This window comes from Strix uralensis, chromosome 11 (assembly GCF_047716275.1).
Source record: "Strix uralensis isolate ZFMK-TIS-50842 chromosome 11, bStrUra1, whole genome shotgun sequence".
NCBI lineage: Eukaryota > Metazoa > Chordata > Aves > Strigiformes > Strigidae > Strix > Strix uralensis.
Window position 1 is genome coordinate 13,650,236 of NC_133982.1, and position 16,817 is coordinate 13,667,052.

At 41.3% G+C, this 16,817-nt stretch overlaps 1 protein-coding gene across 1 annotated transcript in view; it reads left to right on the forward strand.

Moving 5' to 3' along the window:
• ADAMTS17 (ADAM metallopeptidase with thrombospondin type 1 motif 17) overlaps nt 1-16,817 on the forward strand; it is a 192,710-nt gene that overhangs the window by 16,108 nt on the left and 159,785 nt on the right. The window contains exon 4 of the mRNA XM_074880340.1: nt 11,344-11,516. Coding sequence (XP_074736441.1) covers nt 11,344-11,516 — 173 coding nt within the window. The remainder of the gene's footprint in view (nt 1-11,343; nt 11,517-16,817) is intronic.

The window sequence follows — 16,817 nt, forward strand, 5'->3', positions numbered from 1 at the left end:
ATTGATCATGTCATAAGAATTTAAACAGAGCTAAATTGCTTAATGGCAGATTTCTGTTGGCAGCAATGGTCCTGTAATATATGAGCTTGATTGTAAAAAAAGATGCAAGGTGATGTAATGACTTGTGTGAGTATTTGTAGGGGGAAGAGGAAAGCATTTTAAGAAAGCAAAATGGACTTAATGAGGAAGTGCCATGTGTCAGCACTACTGAAGGGATAGAGAGAACAGATTTCCAAGGGCATTTCTCTTGTGTTCCACCCAGAAGTGTGGTACTTTCCTCGCAGACCCCAGCCGTGGGAGAAGGAAACTGAGCCGAACAGTTCCTTGTTAATGTTAGCAGTCTGGTTTGATAAGTGGTTGTTAAAATCTCTAAAACAACTTCTTTAGTCTAAGTGGTGTAACATGTCCTACAGCACTCAAAATTATTTTTAGAGCTGCAGGAGAACTTTGTGGGAGCCAAATTTCTCCTGGAATAATCTGTATAAGAGGATTAATCTGGCTGTAGTCAGAAATGGGAAAGTACTTAGGGTCTTGCATGACTGGATCTTTGAGATTTGCATCTGAAAGTGCCTACTAATGGGTTAAAAAAAATTCCAGGTCTGCAGATTCAGGGCTGATGTTTTAATTCCTTTGTTTAAGTTCTGAAGTGCTCAGCAGCAAAGGACGGATCCCATCACCGTGGGCCAGGTGCTATTGTTAGTCATATGATATGTGTATATGTATTATTTTTATCACCTGTCATCCAGCAGGAGAAAGAGTTCAAGTCACAATGCGCATTTCTGCTCAGGCATGAACATGAGCCCCTGTGAGGCAAACAGAAAACCTATTAAAAGGTTTCCAGGTGCATATGCTGTGAGGGGGAAGGAAGGAAAGGTTGGGTTTCATTTGCTCTGAAGCATGGTGTCATTAGGAACATGGGAAATAGCTTCACACCGGTGATGTAAAACACTTCTTTGGTTCTCATCTCTAGACACGGGGCTGCATCTGGGGCACAAACCTGCTATCACACACTGTTCTGATTTTAAAGAACAAGTTTGATGACTTTCTTGTCAAAGGTCCTAGACTAGTGGTCTTTCTGGAGAGAGAATGGAGTCATAGGGAGTTTTGTAGGTTTTAATACATATAAGTAAGAATTTCTTTACAGATGAGCCAGGTGTGGAGAGAAAGAGATCTCTTTTAGTGCATCATACATGATTTTTGCAGTGCCCTCAGGTTTGGCCTAGATCTCCATGAATAGAGTTCTCAATTTATTTGTGGGGATGGGAGGTCGCTGCAGGGCCGATCTGTGTTTCAGCAGTACCTTGTGATTCCCGCCAATCTCAGACCCCATAGGAAGAGGTCCTGGCAGAGAGGAGATGGGCAGACCAGAGAGGGCTGCAGGGGAGCTGTACCGTCCCCTTTACTAACCCTCCATAGCTAAGAATGGGTGTAGAAAACACCTGAGATAGGGCTTCTTTCATTGCCTCATCTCTCTGTGACTTTGTATTATGTACAATAAAGCTGTTTCCATTGACAGTATCTACCACACCCTCAGCTGCAGTAAATGGATATAGTTATGTTAACTATCATGGAACAACGGTTGAATGAAACTAATTTGCTGAGATCCGGTAACATATTTGGCATATTTCCTATGCCATCAAAGTCTATGGATGGGAAAAAAAATTCAGTTTTTCTTGGTGAGAGAAAATATCAGTGTTAAAGACAGAATCAAGCCATGTTATGAAAGCGTAGGAATCTCCTCCAACCGTGTCATAAAACTTTCTGTTTCTTTGGGAAAAGTAAGTTCTGTTATAACTTTTCCAAAGGTCTCCAGTGATGTATTAAAGTCCCCTTACATAGAAGGGATTTGATATAAAATACAGTCTAGGAGCATGAGAGAGAGCAGCTTGTCTTTGGAGGGAAGGTTGTTATTTCATGTTTATGATATAGACCTCATACATTACTCTTAAATGTGGGTTTGTTTTAAACCCTTTTGTCAGTTTAAATGAAGCAGTTTTCATTTAATGCAAATGTGCTGCATGGAGAGGAGCATATAGTGAAAAAACGGGAAGATCAACATTTTAATTCACAAAATAACAATGCATTTCTTTTCTGTATAGTTACTTCTCAACCTGTTTTAACAATTGATCAAAGGTGGTAATAATTTAAATAAGTGCTAGTATGCAGGTATCAAATGTAGGGAATGCTTTCCCCGAACAGGTATAAATCCTAAACACATGTTACTGCTACGTTGCATTTCCCCATCTTTAATCATTGTCTCTTAGCTGTGTTTTCTCTGCAGGTTTGACTTGGCCTGAAATAGCAGTTGTTATGGCCAAAAAACATCTGCACTAAAAATAGAGAGACGTAATGCAACCTGTATTAGTCCATATTAGGAAGCATCTGTTGAAGAATTAAAGCAAGGATTTCAACAATGGGCTACGCACAAGATGTAATGTGATTAAGTGTTTGCAAGCATAGAAGTATTCCCTGTATCAGAAATTCAGTGCTTTACCCATGGGAGAATGTCTCACTTGTGTGGATAAATCCCTTGGTTTCTCCAGGTTCCCGCTCTTTCAATCGGGGAGTCTGGATTTTCCCTGTAAGTGTGTGATTGTTTCCTTATGGCTGATAAACAGCAGCCTTTTGGAGCAGCCTACCATTCAGAAGTGTCCTTTTCCATCACATGTGGCAAGTGAAGTTTTATTGCCGGTCTGTTCTGGATGAAGCCCTCAGCATGAGGGCAGCATGGATAATGTGGAGCAGGAGGGACGCCAGTTTCTTCTTCCTTGACTGGCACGGTGCAGAAGAGACCAAAAAAGAAGATACACAAATAGGTATACTAAATGGATTTCTTCCCCTTCCAGACAGCTGCACGCAGTAGAGCTGTACTGCTCCTTCACTTGGTTCCTAATAAAACCAAGTGCTAGTTTTCACTGGAACTGAATGAAATCTAAACTGGCAGGTGGTAATGAGCTAGCTTGTCTGGTGTACACCGTCCTTGTCTCAGGATGTTCACGGGTATTCCAGCAGTCATTCTGACTAGAAAGACAGACTGGTGGCTCCAAGGAGACTAAGGTACAACACTTACCTTTTAGCTGTCTTTTGTTTTTTCCATATTATCATAAATCATTGCTCAGGGTTAAAGCCAAGAGTTGGGAATTGGGACTCTGTTGGCCTCAACTCCTAATGTTGTTTGACCTTTCACCTTCAGCAGATCCCTTGAGATCTTTCTTATAAAAGCTACATGCTGGACATCTGCATGTTTGGGGCAGGTTTTGCCTCTGTCCAAAAGCTCTAAGTTTCCTTTGAGGTAGTTTGTAATTATGAGTGATCAGTCATAAATATTCCAGAATGAACCCAAGACTGAAGTCATTTAGACTATAACCTCTAACTCTCAAACAGATTCTTTATTTGCAAATTAGGGCTACTAACTCTGAGCTGGCAGTTTGGATCCTGCCTTTGGATCTCAAAGTTGCTCTATAAACTGCCAGTTTCTTTCTTGGCTGATCTGTTCCTTGTGTAGTTTGACATATCTGTATACATTAGGGATTAAAAATAACTATTACACTGCTTTTTACTTCACTTTGACCTGCTGAGCCAACACTGTTATGGGAGATGAACCTGTATTCTTTACTGGCTTTTGCAGATCACCAGAAGTAAATTGCCTGGCTTTCAGGGAGGTCTGTGCCATGTCTCTCAAGGTATAGGTGTAATGGTGAGGTCAGACTGTAGGTGGGGAGCCCCTGGTTTGGGGAGTCCCTGAGCTCTTCCAGCCTCAGCAGAAGCAACTGAAGTTTGGCTGTCAAAGCTCAGGATGGGCTGGTAAGGCTGGCAGTTGTAAAAACATTCTTTGCAAACTAAGCACATTTGCTAAAGACTCATTAAAATAAAATAAACCTGGAGGCCGGTGATGCCATTTTTCACAGTATAACTGCAGCCAAGCGTTCTATAGTCTCTAAAGCCCTGAAGTGGATTAGGGCTGCGATTTGTGATTGGTCTGGGATCTGCTGAGTTTAAGTGATCAGAACTGAGGAGTATGAGTTCAGAGTCTGATGTACATCACTCGGACCTAATTATATTTGTGTTACAGGATCTTCTTCCATGGCCCCAAGCAAGTTGAGATCTTTGTGTGTCTGTCACAAACAAAGGAAATAAATTCAGCTTTAGAGAATTTACAGCTAGTAACAGAGCAAATTAAATACAGGATGAGAAACTGAGGTACAGAGGCTAAGGGAGTGGCAGAGCTGATATTTCCATTCCCACTTTAACACTCTTACCATTAAGGCATGCCTGCTTGCTGTGACATTAAATTGTCTTCTGTGACTGTCTTACATGAGTGAGTCCTTGTTTCTAACTGAGTGGAAAGCCCACAATGAAGAGATGAGTGCAGGAGTTCAGGAGGTGGCAATCTTTGAAATTCTGCTGACAAATTGAATCAGTGAGTGGACAGAGATCATAGTGCTTATCCTGTGCTGTCTTATAGGCCTGACATTAAAGACAAAGTCCTGATGTGTTATGTTGATGACTTGAATATGTTTTGCAAAAGAATAAGGTTTTAACTGATGTGTCCAAGCCACAGACTAACTTGGATAACAATCCTTGCAATAAAATCTCTGCGGTGTTTTGAGATGCAGCACAGAGTTCATGACTTCTGTCTCGAATTCTTGTTTGCTGCTGTGCCAGACAAATAGTCATGAACTTGTGATTTGGTATGAAAGTGGCTGTGTAAAAAACCAAAACAAAAACAAACAAAAAAACGTTTTTGGGAGGTGGATTAGGGAGCAATGGATCATTTTGCTATGCAATGATTCTTCCTACCAGTTGATGCATGATTTTGTCTGCCATTCTAGTCAGAAAGAAATTGGAGGTGCATAGCCATTTTGTAGGCCAAGGCATTAAAAATGAGAGGACAGCTTGCAGTCTGTAATCAGCTGTGATCTGAATGAGCAATCATTTTTAATCCCTGAATTTCAGACTACCCACTGGCATCAGCTAGCTGTGGTAAACCTGAAATCCCAAGCTTTTAATGGAGGTGTAAAAAGACCAATGCACGGGGATTATTCTGTGCTGTGTCCTGACAGAGGTGAAAAGGGCTCCATGTTCCAATGGCTGGAAATAGATTGGGGAGTGCTGGCTGTGGCAGCAACTCCAATAGTGTTTCTTCTTCTCAGTTTCTTTCTTCAGTCCTTGCTTGTGTTTACTCTGAGGTGGATGCCACAGGAAAGGTGTCAAGGAAGCAACTGTGTGGAGCAAGGCCCCTGGAGCTGAAGTATGGTTTGTGGTTTGGTTTTTTTTTTCCTTCAGATCAGTGTTTTGAAAAGAACCTCTCTGTTGTAGTATGGATGAAAACTGCAGCTGCAAGGTAACCAATGCACTGAGCTTTGGATTCAAAGCCCACAGGAGGCAGTGAAGGGATGTTTCTGGTGGCGTCCATGAATTTTGAACTGGCCCCCTTTATGTGCCTGTGGTGATCTCACAGCTCTGAGTTGTCCCATGATCTGTGGTTGCTCTTTTAGCTCAGGCTGTGTTAGCACATATCCTTCAGTGGGCTGACTTCTGCTGCAAATGTTTTGTCATCCTGGAAGTCTCAGATCTCTAACCCTGTTCAAATTTGTCTTCTAACCATGAGCAACTTGATCTCCAGGCTGAGCAAACAAGGTTGCTGACTTGCTGTGGGCATCCACCATGGTGATCCTGTGCAGTCAGTCTTTTGAGGAAGCTGTTCAGTAAACGGTTTGAAGCAGCTCTGCTGTCAGATCCAAACATGAGGAGTAGATTGATTTAACTGTAGTGTATTTCTTTTGATGTGTTTTTAAATAATAAACACACTTCTCTGTGTTTCAACCCCCCACCCTTTGATCTTAATTCAAATGAAGAAGGAACCCTGCCTGTATTCTGTTTAGGTTTTGCTTTTGCTCTGGTCCTGGGATGTCCCGCTGACTTCCACTTTCTGTTTCACTTCCTTCCTGGTCTCCACCTTACACCTTGCCTTCTTGATTTGAAATGAAATCAAGTCATTATGCTAGATGTGAAAATTTCTTTGACATTAGTGCTATGTCTAGATTAAATAATAATGCCCAAAGACATAGATGCAGTATAGTTTAAACACAGGATTGAGAGCCTTTTGAGAGGTGTTTGTATCCTACTACAAGTACCAGAGAAACTTTGTGACATACTGTCCCTCTGATAAGTCAGCAAATTTGCCCTTCCTCTGACTGACATACGATTTTGTGTTAATTAGTAAACATATATCGCAAGAACTTCCTTTCTTTAATTTCTAGGCTTGGTTTGTGTGAAGGATCTTTTTCTTTCTTTCTGTTTTGCTTTGGAGAAGTGGTGATTTTTACTTTGATGTGAAACTAATAAAAACTGCCAATTGTGAGTACCAGTGAAAGATTCTTTAGAAACTCTTGGGGCACAGGGAGAACTAACGTTAGCTGTTTGCCCCACTTGCATACTCTCTCCTTTTTATGCTGCTGAAGTAACAGCGTAAAGGAAACAGAGCTAGTTCTCCATGTAAGGGTGTACAGGGATGTTAAAGGGGTCCTGGGTGAAGGGAAGTTAGCAGAGGGCTTCCTGAGGAAGAACTGGAGAGGATTTTTAAGGCTGCAATAGAAAAGATCATCTAGGGAGAAATCTGGCCTTGCAGAAAGGGCTCTGCAATTTTACTTTTATTTGTGGCTTTTGTTGAACTGCATCCAGAAACTTTCAGTAGGTTTAACTAGAATGAGGTAGCTAAAATTACAAAGGGAAAGATTAGGGAGAAAAGAAGTGGAAGGCTATAGGAGAAGAGGTTACTTTTCAGATGAATCTGGGAACTACTGTTGGAAGGGAGGTAGGAGGAGCAGGAAGGGACTCTGCAGTTACAGCAAGAATGTGCCAAAAACCAGACAGTGCTAGACAGGACTTTTGGTGTGTAATAGGAAAAGGTCATTTGGGGCGGTTGCTTTGGAATTGTACATCTGTTGGATTGCCATAAAAAGCACTGAACATAAGGAGTTTTCTACTGAGGCTTCAGAAGAGCTTGTTGTGCTTCTGATTGCAGTAGGGACTATGGTTTTTTGCCACTCTGAGGAAGATTTCAAAAACTGCTGGACTGCACAATGTGATATGATCATGTTGCTTTTGCAGGTGACTAGCCAAGGAAAGGTAAGACCCTGTAAATAAAAGCCAGCTAATGAGCTTGTGCAATGTTACACTCTCGGATCCTCAGGATAAAATGGATGTATCATCCTTCTCCCATCACCTAATAGTCTTGAATGTTGTGGAATTTTTGGCCAGATAGACTGTGTAACACACTGTCAAAGTGACTGGCAAGAGACTAATGTCCCTTGTGCCTAGCCACCCGCAGCATGTATGTGCTGTGTTGTAGATTGACTGTTTCAGCTCATATTTCACATGAAATCCTGTGACCTCTTAAGCGGGGAACACCTGACTCCTAAAATAGTGTGCAGTTTGGTGATGTATGCTCCCCGCAATGTAAACTCCTCTGACAGGCTCCTGCCCATGTTTTATAGCCTCTTATGCCTTCACACTAACACTTAACATCTGCACCACAAAATTTGTAACATCAGTTTGTTCAAATAAAGAATCCACCAAGCATTTAATCCTTGTTTTAATGGCTGATGTTTATTTTAGTTTGGGGTTTCATGTACTCATGGAGGGATTCTCTGCCCATAGTCCATAAATCATGCGGGGCAGGAGTGACACTTCTCTGTGCTGGCTTGTTTCTGAAGTGAGGCTCTAGAGATGGGGATTTTTTGATACCTCCATAAAGTTGACTCACCTCAGGTATGAGTTGCAGATGCGTTTAATGAGGATTTTTACTCTTGGTTTTGGATCTTTTTCTCCTCTTCATCAGATGTCTGTGGTATGGGATATGTGTGTTTCTTGTGCTGTGTTTGTGATGGTTCACCCATGCAAATGATAGTTGTGTTTTCTCCATGTGATTGATTATGCTGGAAAATTGTTTGCATGTGTGATAGGAAGGAAGACGTAAATAGAGACCACTCTGAAAGTAGCCCTCTGCAAGGCCAAAAAGAATGTAAAAAGTTACCCTACAGAGGAGCTACAAATTTTAAAAAAACGGGGGACACGACACTCAACACCTCTGTTCAAGTAGTTTGTGTTGCTTTGCCTCTTCTGTAGCGTATCATCAGTGATCACCTGAACTCTTTGTAAGCTCCCCTGAGTCCGTTACATCTTGCCTGTTTTAAGTGCTCAGTAAGCTTACACTTGGACAATGTGAGGGAGAGGATGAGAGTAAGAGCCCAGATTCTCTAGTTAGATCACTCTGTGTTTCTAGGCAAGCCTGTGGGGTGGTAGTTTTCCACACACAACCTCTAATCCCTACCACCCAGTGGAAAGCAGCCAATCCACAGATTCGAGTAAAACTCATGGAGGAATGGGGGCCAGAGGCTTTGTGTGAACCAAGACTACCCAGCAATTTGCCAGGAGTCCCTTTACGCTGCTGCTCTCCAGAAATCACACCTTTCAAAGTTTCGTACAGCTGCCTTTTGCAAAGAGGTGCCGAGTGGAATCGGCAAAGCCTCGCCAATTCCTTCATCTGCCTCTGGAGGAGGGACCACGCCGGGCAGTCGCACGGCAAATGACCATGGCATGACCTCTTCTCCCCCGAGTGCAAGTTACAGTCTAGCATAGTGGGTTCCTCCTCTGACACAAGTGACTTTTCCACCGAAAAGGAGATTTTTGAAGTGAAAACCTAGGGTACTCCTAATTTATTTTCTGCCACTTGAGCCTTTTTACACAGCTCATTCAATGCCAGGCCCAGACTTATCTGAGTCTAGGTCTAGGCCCCCATAAGAGCAACTTCTCTATAGATAGGAGATTTACACCAACTGAAAAATTTTAATTTATTAGGGAATTACCAAATTAAGAATTTCTGATTGCTAGCAGGAAGACCCAAAAGGTCAGTGTTCTCACTGGAATAATTTGCCTTCTCTTCCTTTTTCTCTGCTTTCTCCCCTGGTATTTAAATGATAACTTTGGAAGTAGTGCAGCTAAAGATGCGTGGATATGCAGAGGGAGGGATGGGTGGATGAGTGGAATGAAATGAATAACCAAACAAACGTGGGATCTTTTTCACAGAAGTTTGGTGAAGTCATCTCCATTTCATAGTTGGCAAATCGAAGCTGCATTCATCTTTCCTTCTTTCTGGTATAGTCACTCCATTTTATTTTATTGCCTAAAGCACTTAGAAACATAGATTCCCTGCTCTGTGGCAGCTTTGTCATGGTTGTGCACTTTTCTGTAGCTTACTAGAGTCCATGTGAAAACAAGCCTTGAAACTTGGTTATTTTCATCTTTTCTGCTGGCATGTAGCTTCCATTATTTATGAGCACCCCGAGTTTTAATTTTTTGCTTGTCTGTGGACTCCTGTGTCTTTTTAGACCCAGGGGGATATTTCCAAACTCTTAAAAATGATTCGATACAAATCTGATGGTTTTCTCAGTTTAAAATACATACCAAGTGTTGACAGTTAATGCCTTGGGCAGAAGAGCATGTGTAGAGCTATACTGGGTGACTGCTAGACAACTCAGAATAGGGATATGGGATGGACATGTGCAAATGTGCATATTGACAAGACAGAAAATGGATGAATGAGAAGGTGGCAGGGAGTCCATTTCAGGTGGGATTTGGGGGGCTTACAGCTGATGGAGGTTATCACCCTGAATCTAAGAGGGTCAGTCAGGGAAAACTGATGATCTGGATGTGAGTGCATTTACCAGCCTGGGAAAGAAGGGAAATTCAAGCTGAATTATGTAAAGGAGCTGATAAACAGACTGTGGAAAAACAGGATCAGTGAACGCTAACTCAGATCTGCCTGCTGCAGAACAGTGCTTTGCTAAGAGAGGGTCTCAAATTAAATCTACAGAAAATTAAAAAGTGATTCTCTGCTCTGGGAAATGAGCAGCATGTGTGGTGTGATGTAAGAGGCATTGTCTGATCATCCATTATGTCCTATCCCATGTCACTTCTGCATTGAATGCTGTGTTTATGCTGTTTCAGGACCTGCTGTGTGTTTTGCTCCCTTTTTCATTGGAAGAAATCAGCATTAATACCAGTGTCAGTATTTTATCTATTATATGTATTATTATATATATAGAGAGAGTATATTGCAAGCTGAGCAGTAAGCAGATGTAATGTCAGGGAATCTTGGCGGTTTGTTTCTTATTGCAAAATAAATTTGTTTTAATGACTTCATTTGCTTTTCTTTAATTTACAATTGAAAACATTAACACGTTTTTTGTGACCACAATGAAGCGAGCAGATTCAGTTTCAGATCTGAACTTAATTTCTCTTTTGTTCATGCCTCAGCTGCTTTGCACGTCTGCCTTTGAGCTGTGAAACACATTTCACCTTTCAGTTTAGAAGACGACAAATGACTAATACATTTGTACCTTAGTTTGGAGGAAGGAAGGTTTAACTTCTGTGTTTTAATTTTTATATTAATGGTAGCTGACCACTGCTTCATTTTCTAGTCCTTAGAATAGGTCCTTTTCACAGGTTCTTGTAACTTAAGTTCATTAAGGCTCAGCTGGTCTAGGGAGTCCCCTGCTTTTGGTACACACACCACAATAAATAAAGGCATGTGAGCTCCACACGTAGGTGGCCAGTGACTGCAGCTGCGGGTGCTGGCACTCATGCCAATAGCAATAAATGAGCAAAGAAAGCTTGAGAAGGTCTTATCTAGCCTGACCTTCTGCACTTCTGGGTTTCATCCAGAGACTTCTGCAGTTGGCCAATAATGCATGTTCCAAAACAATCTGACTTAATTTAAAATTTTTGAGACTCTATCTTATGTTCTATTACATTGCTCTAAGAATGCTGGTAGCAAGTTAAAATGCAACTGATGGAAATATTGACTCCAGGAATATCTTACAACTTCCCTGGCTAAGGAGAACCTGCAGAGTTTAGAGTGCACATTGTATCCCAAAGCACAGGCTCCTATCCTAAAGTTTTCTTCAACGGATTTTTCCTTAATTAACACTTGTTCCATTATAGTGGAATGTTATTCCTTTCACAAGCCAGATTTCCAATTTCTGAAATTTTTGCAAGAGCGTGACTTTTTGGTTTGAATTACAGTTAATATTTTGCTTTCCTGGACTTCTCTTTTCCCATTCTCTTTCCTACGTGCATGTGATCTGGTGGTCTCATATGAATCTGCACACAGAGTTACAGATGTACTTGGAATGGAACCTCTTGGTTGCTTCCTTTAATCAGCAAAGAACACTTTAATTAAAGGTCACTGCCATCTGAATGTGCACAAGAATGTTTGTTGAAAAGAGTATAAATGTTTTATTACGATCTGCCAGCCTTAATAAGTATTTTGACTTTTAGAAAAGAAGAGACAAAAGAAAATGAAATCAACCAGTGACTGGAGGGAGAGAAGAAACGCCATTCGACTTACCAACGAGTACACAGTAGAAACTCTGGTGGTGGCAGATGCTGATATGGTCCAATACCATGGTGCAGAGGCTGCCCAAAGATTCATCCTCACAGTGATGAATATGGTAAGTAGGCATTTTACTCTCAAATGAAGAAGCAAGAGTAAACAGATCATATCCAGGGTAGGTTAAAGCTGTCTTCCGTGGGAGCTGAAATGGGTAACTGTTTTGGCCTTGACGTTTAAAGAAAGGTTTTGGTTTTCTTGTGTTGTGTGCCTCTTCTCCTCCATCTGTGTGATTCCCTGTATTTGCCTAAGGATATCACAATAAAAAAAAAAAAAAATTGAAACTGAAATTGCAAGTTTTCAGTTGAGAAATATTCCATAATTGTTCAGGTGTGGTGTCTTCTACCGTGTTTTTTGTACTGCTATGGTTTACCTTGGAAGAGAGTATCCCAGCATGGACAGATGGTGTTGTCTGAGATGATGTTTCTTGGGTTCCTGAAGATTTCCATGGCACACCTATTTCATAAGAGATATTTCTCTAGGTCATTGTCATAGCGGGCAGTCAGTGTTATGGAAGACAGCTGTCATATTGATTTCCAGCAGAAAACCTGGCTTTAAGTCAGTTGAAATGCTTTTTATCTCTGATTTTTACATAATGAAAATGGCTGCCTCCCTTGCTGTAGAAAACATGGCAAACTTATCACCAAACTGCCAGCTGATCCCATTCTCTTTACCCCAGGACCTTTTGTGCTACGTGAAGTGGCGCTGATCATACCTGTGAATAGTTGATGGAATTGGACTTTAGAAGAATTCTAGAAATTCTGCAAAGAATCTGCCAGCAGTGAGGAGAACCTTTTGAAATTGCAAGCTCATATGAATTGTGGCTGTTAATTTGTTAGCTGTCCTAGTAGTTAAGCCTTCTGTCTCAGTTGATAAGGGAACACAGAGCCTCTCACAATGAATGCCCACTCACTCGTTGGCAGTGCTAATAAGGAAATAATGGTTAAATTGGATGGCGACACTGAAAACTCTGCTCAGAGATGGCAGGGGTCCTTCCAGAGGCTGCACAAGGAAGTTGTGGAGGAAGCTTGTATTCCTCTGCCCATGCTATTGTAACATCCAGGAACAGTTCATTCTCCTGACTACTGCTCTGTTGTTGTTCATGAGCAGCAAATTGGCTTGGAAAAAAATAACAGTTCTTAATAGTAATTGACTGGTCATGCTTCCCAGTGAAGAGCTGAGTGATGGCTGCTCAGTGCATAATCCGGCTCTGGGACAACAGGTTTTTGAGAGGTCTTGTATTCCTTTATCAAGCACTGCTGGTGTGAGGGAGCTCTCCCGTAGTGAAATGCTTTGCTGATTAAGCAGGGAGTTTGTTTAACTAGTCTTTTCTGTTAACAAGCTGCTTTTCTGTGTCCTTTCCTCTACCTTTTATTTTGCCTTCTAGCATGCTGTGACAATAGTCACTTAATAGGGCTTCATTGTGTCTTTACATTTATTTGGATTGGTTTGTAGGAAATATCTTCTTGCAACAAAGCCATTCATGTCACCATCCCTTCAGGGTCTACTTACTGGCTTTCTTTCATTTAAGGATGTGTTTTTGGGGGCCACAAGAGCCTTATTCTTCTCAAAGTCATGGTTCTCCAACTTCAAATTCACATACCAGTTTTGCAGTGAGTAGGTAGAACATAAGTTCAGCTCTGAACAAATCTGCTTCTCAAGTCACTTTTTGAACTAACAGAAATGCGTATTCAGGCATAACGTATGTGTCAAGGCTGAGTTTCTTTCTTATGTCAGATGCTTGGGACCTCGAGAGGGGTGATGGATGCTTTTTGTCTGCAGTGGTGGCCCGGGGGTCCTCCTAAAATCTGTTCTGCACTGATTCAGCAGTGACATAATAAAAATCTGCCATGGTGCCCCACAGTTCTGCTGGGGCTGGGACAGGGCATTATGGCTGGGAGAGCTTTTAAAACATGTGTCTAATCATCTGTCTTGAAGAAACTCGTGCCAAAAGGACAATTATTTCAGTGTAGCCATTAGTGCATCTCTATGTTGTATAGCTTTATCAGCCTGTGGAGATTGTTAGAGTGGAGTACACTGATAGACCAAGTCCTAAACAAAAGATTGCTGTGAGTACTATTGTCTGTCCAGGCTGAGTACTGCAGAACATCTCAGCAACATCAGCTTGCCAGGTGTGAATATATATGTGTGGAGAGGTGCTGATAGATGGGTTGGGTTCTCTAAACCCATTTACTAAACAAATATTGAAGCTTAGTTTCCAATGGATTTGGCTGATGGACTTTTAAGCTAGGTTCTGATGCTGTAGTGTGAGCTCACCCCTTTAGCAGGCACTAGAGAGTGCACATGGAAGAGGACTCTTGGCTGAGGAACACATTTATCTGACCTCTCCTAAGGTGTAAAGTCCAGCTGAAATGCTTCCCACTGTTAAGTCATTGCTTCTAGGGTCTCACCCATGTGGTCTGTCTGATGTCTGATAGGATTTGAATTTATGGTTCAGCTTTTCAGCCTCCAGAGGAGCACTGACAGTCTCTCTCTCCTTTGTCTGGCCACCTACATTCCCACACTTGTAGGAATATAGTATCTTTCAGGCCTCTGCCTCCCCGAGGAAACTGATTGTGAGTGGCTGGCAAGATCAGAAGATACTGAGGAATAATAATAGCCAAACTCATAGGTGGCATCATTGCATAAATCTGTTATTCTGAGGCTATAAATAAAGGTGGAATTCAAGGAAATCAAAAGGGATTTTGACATTCCATTTGCCATAATGAAAGCTGATCTTCATCCCTTCAAAAGAGGCTTGAAGAATATTCAGAAAATGTATTTCAGGAAGAGAGAGAGATAGAATAGTCATGTGGTTTAGGTAGGCCTTAGCTGAACTCTTCCCTGAGCCACACTCTTTGGGTGGTGCCTGAACCAGCCACAGTGAATCTTTGTGTGGCAGTTTCTCATCTGTAAAACTGTGGTACGAGGAATAGCAAACCCCAAACTCCTTAGGGCAACATCTGTTACATCCTTCTCTGGTGCAGCATCAGTTGTGCTCTATGTAGCACACAAACGAAGGCCTCCTGGCTGCTTGGGATCTTTTCCTGCCTGCCTCTATACGACTTCTGTCAGCCTGCTGTGACTGTTAGTTGGGGGACAGGATTTGCCCCATGATATTAGGCAGTGCTTATACAGCTACACTGCAGGATGGCGGGCTGCCTCTAAAAGAAACCAGAATGTTAATTTTGGCTTGGATGCTTGCATTTAAGCAAATAGAACATTACTGGTCAGGGGTATATTAACTTAACTCCTCTCTGTAAGCCATTACGTTTACTGTCAAACCACAAAACAAGCATTAAGAGGTCTTATTAATGCATTTTATATTTATAGACATTTTAAATAAAGTGATCTGCCTTAAAGTATTTAATATCTATTTATGTTACAAGAATTTCTGAAGGGGAAAAAGTCAGCATTACAAAATACTGCTTTATTGCTCCCTTGGTAAATAGGAATCTTAGGAAAAAAAACCCCACCACCCTCCTCTAGAATAACAGCTAAGAAACACAGCAAATCCCTTTTGCAACCCAGAAATAACAGGTAGGACTTTATATAGCAAATGCTGTGTTTTTAATGATATTCTGTAGTTCTGACCATCCCCGTGAACAGAGAATAGATTCACATTAAATGTACTTGTTTTTTCTGAATGTCATTGTAGAGGTGCAAGCTCTTCCATTTACTAAGCTAATATTTGAAGTTGCATGACAGATTTTTCCACGATCATGGAAGAATTTTCCTCTAAGGTACTCTGTAATGTATAAGTAGGAATAAGCTAGTTGTTGACTTTTATAATTCACCACCTCTAAAATGAAATATTTTCTTGTTTTCTGGCAAGGTATTTGATTCAGCACGATTTTCCTAACGGATGATTCCTGGTGGCTTTGTGATAATGTTAAAAAAAAAAAAGTTGATAAAGAAGTTGTCAAATGCCACCATGTACATCTGCAGCCTTAGTGAGGCAGTGAGTTTATGGGCATGGTGGATGTGAAGACATGGACAGGGAGAGATATCAGCAGAATTATAGAAGTGCAAAATCAGCTACTTAAATATAGGTGCTGATTTATTTTTCTAAGTTAAACTCCCTTGTTATTGAGCTTTTGCACGGTGTTGCAGTGTTTGCATTTCATTTCATGTCTCCCCTTTGAATCCTTTGGTTTGAGTGGATCTCCCATTCATGCCACCCTTTGGTAACTGCCAGTGTTTAGAATTTCCTCTAAATTCCAAAACAAAGTGCCTTTGTGGTAAAACATGCTTATTTTGCTCACCCATTCTATTAGTCTACATCTGCAACTATAACTTCTCATTGCATTTCATCCATGCGGAGGCTGTTAGGATGGATGTTCTGTTTCTTATGAAGTCCTGTTTTGCTCTTGCAACACTTCATGGCTTCATCCAAACTAAACTTCAGGTTTCTCAGCCAGCAACTAGAAGACCAGTGCATTGGCTTTCTTTTTTCCACTCCCCTGCTTTTCTGTGTATCTGCTTACAATAGCTGCCATTCTGGGCTTGGTTCGGGAGCAGGTTCTGAAGCATGAGGCTTGCACTGTTTTCTTGCAGGAGTTTTATGCTTTTGTTTCCTCTTGTGTTTTCTTTTCATCTGAGAGAAGTGGCCAGTAAGACAAAATGGAGATTCTCTGTCCTCGTCGGCTGGCAAACTGTACTGGCCCCTGTTGTGGCTGGGTTTCATGACTTATGCTTTCAGCTTCTTGGAGAAAACTCTGGTTCAAATGATTCTGAAGCATATGATAAATGAGGTCTGAGCTGCTTTGGAAAGTTCTGCCCATGGCCATAGTGTTTTTAATGATGAGGAGTGACTGGTTTCAGTTAGTACCTGAACAGAAAGTTGTGAATGTTGGCTCCTTGCAATTCTGCGGAGCTTACTTTGCAAACCAAGTCCCATGCAGACTGACCCCTTGAGCATTTAGGGACAGAGATGTCTGAATTCCTAAGACCACAGCATAGTAATTTAAAAGCTGATTTCTATGGGTTTAAAAACTTAAAAAAAGAGGGATTTTTTTTTTTTTTTCCCGCTCCTAAGTGAAATTTTGGGGTTTTTCAAATAAATTACAACTGTGGCTTGGTTTTGAGCTTGCCTTTTCTGAGACAATACAGCATGCAGGCGTAAGTTACTGTAGTATGTGTTAGTTCTCCTGCAGCTGTTGCTAAACCATGTGATTAGTGCAGAAGCTCTTTGCAGCAGCAAGCAGTAACTTGAAGTTAGTGATATTTTGGATGTTATTGAGGGAAAATTTTTATGTTGTTCTTTAGAAATAATACTGGTTTACTCTCTGAAGCCTTATTTTACACTCCGCAGATCATTTTTCATTTTGGATTTCCCCTGTGAGAGTTTTTTCTATGTTAA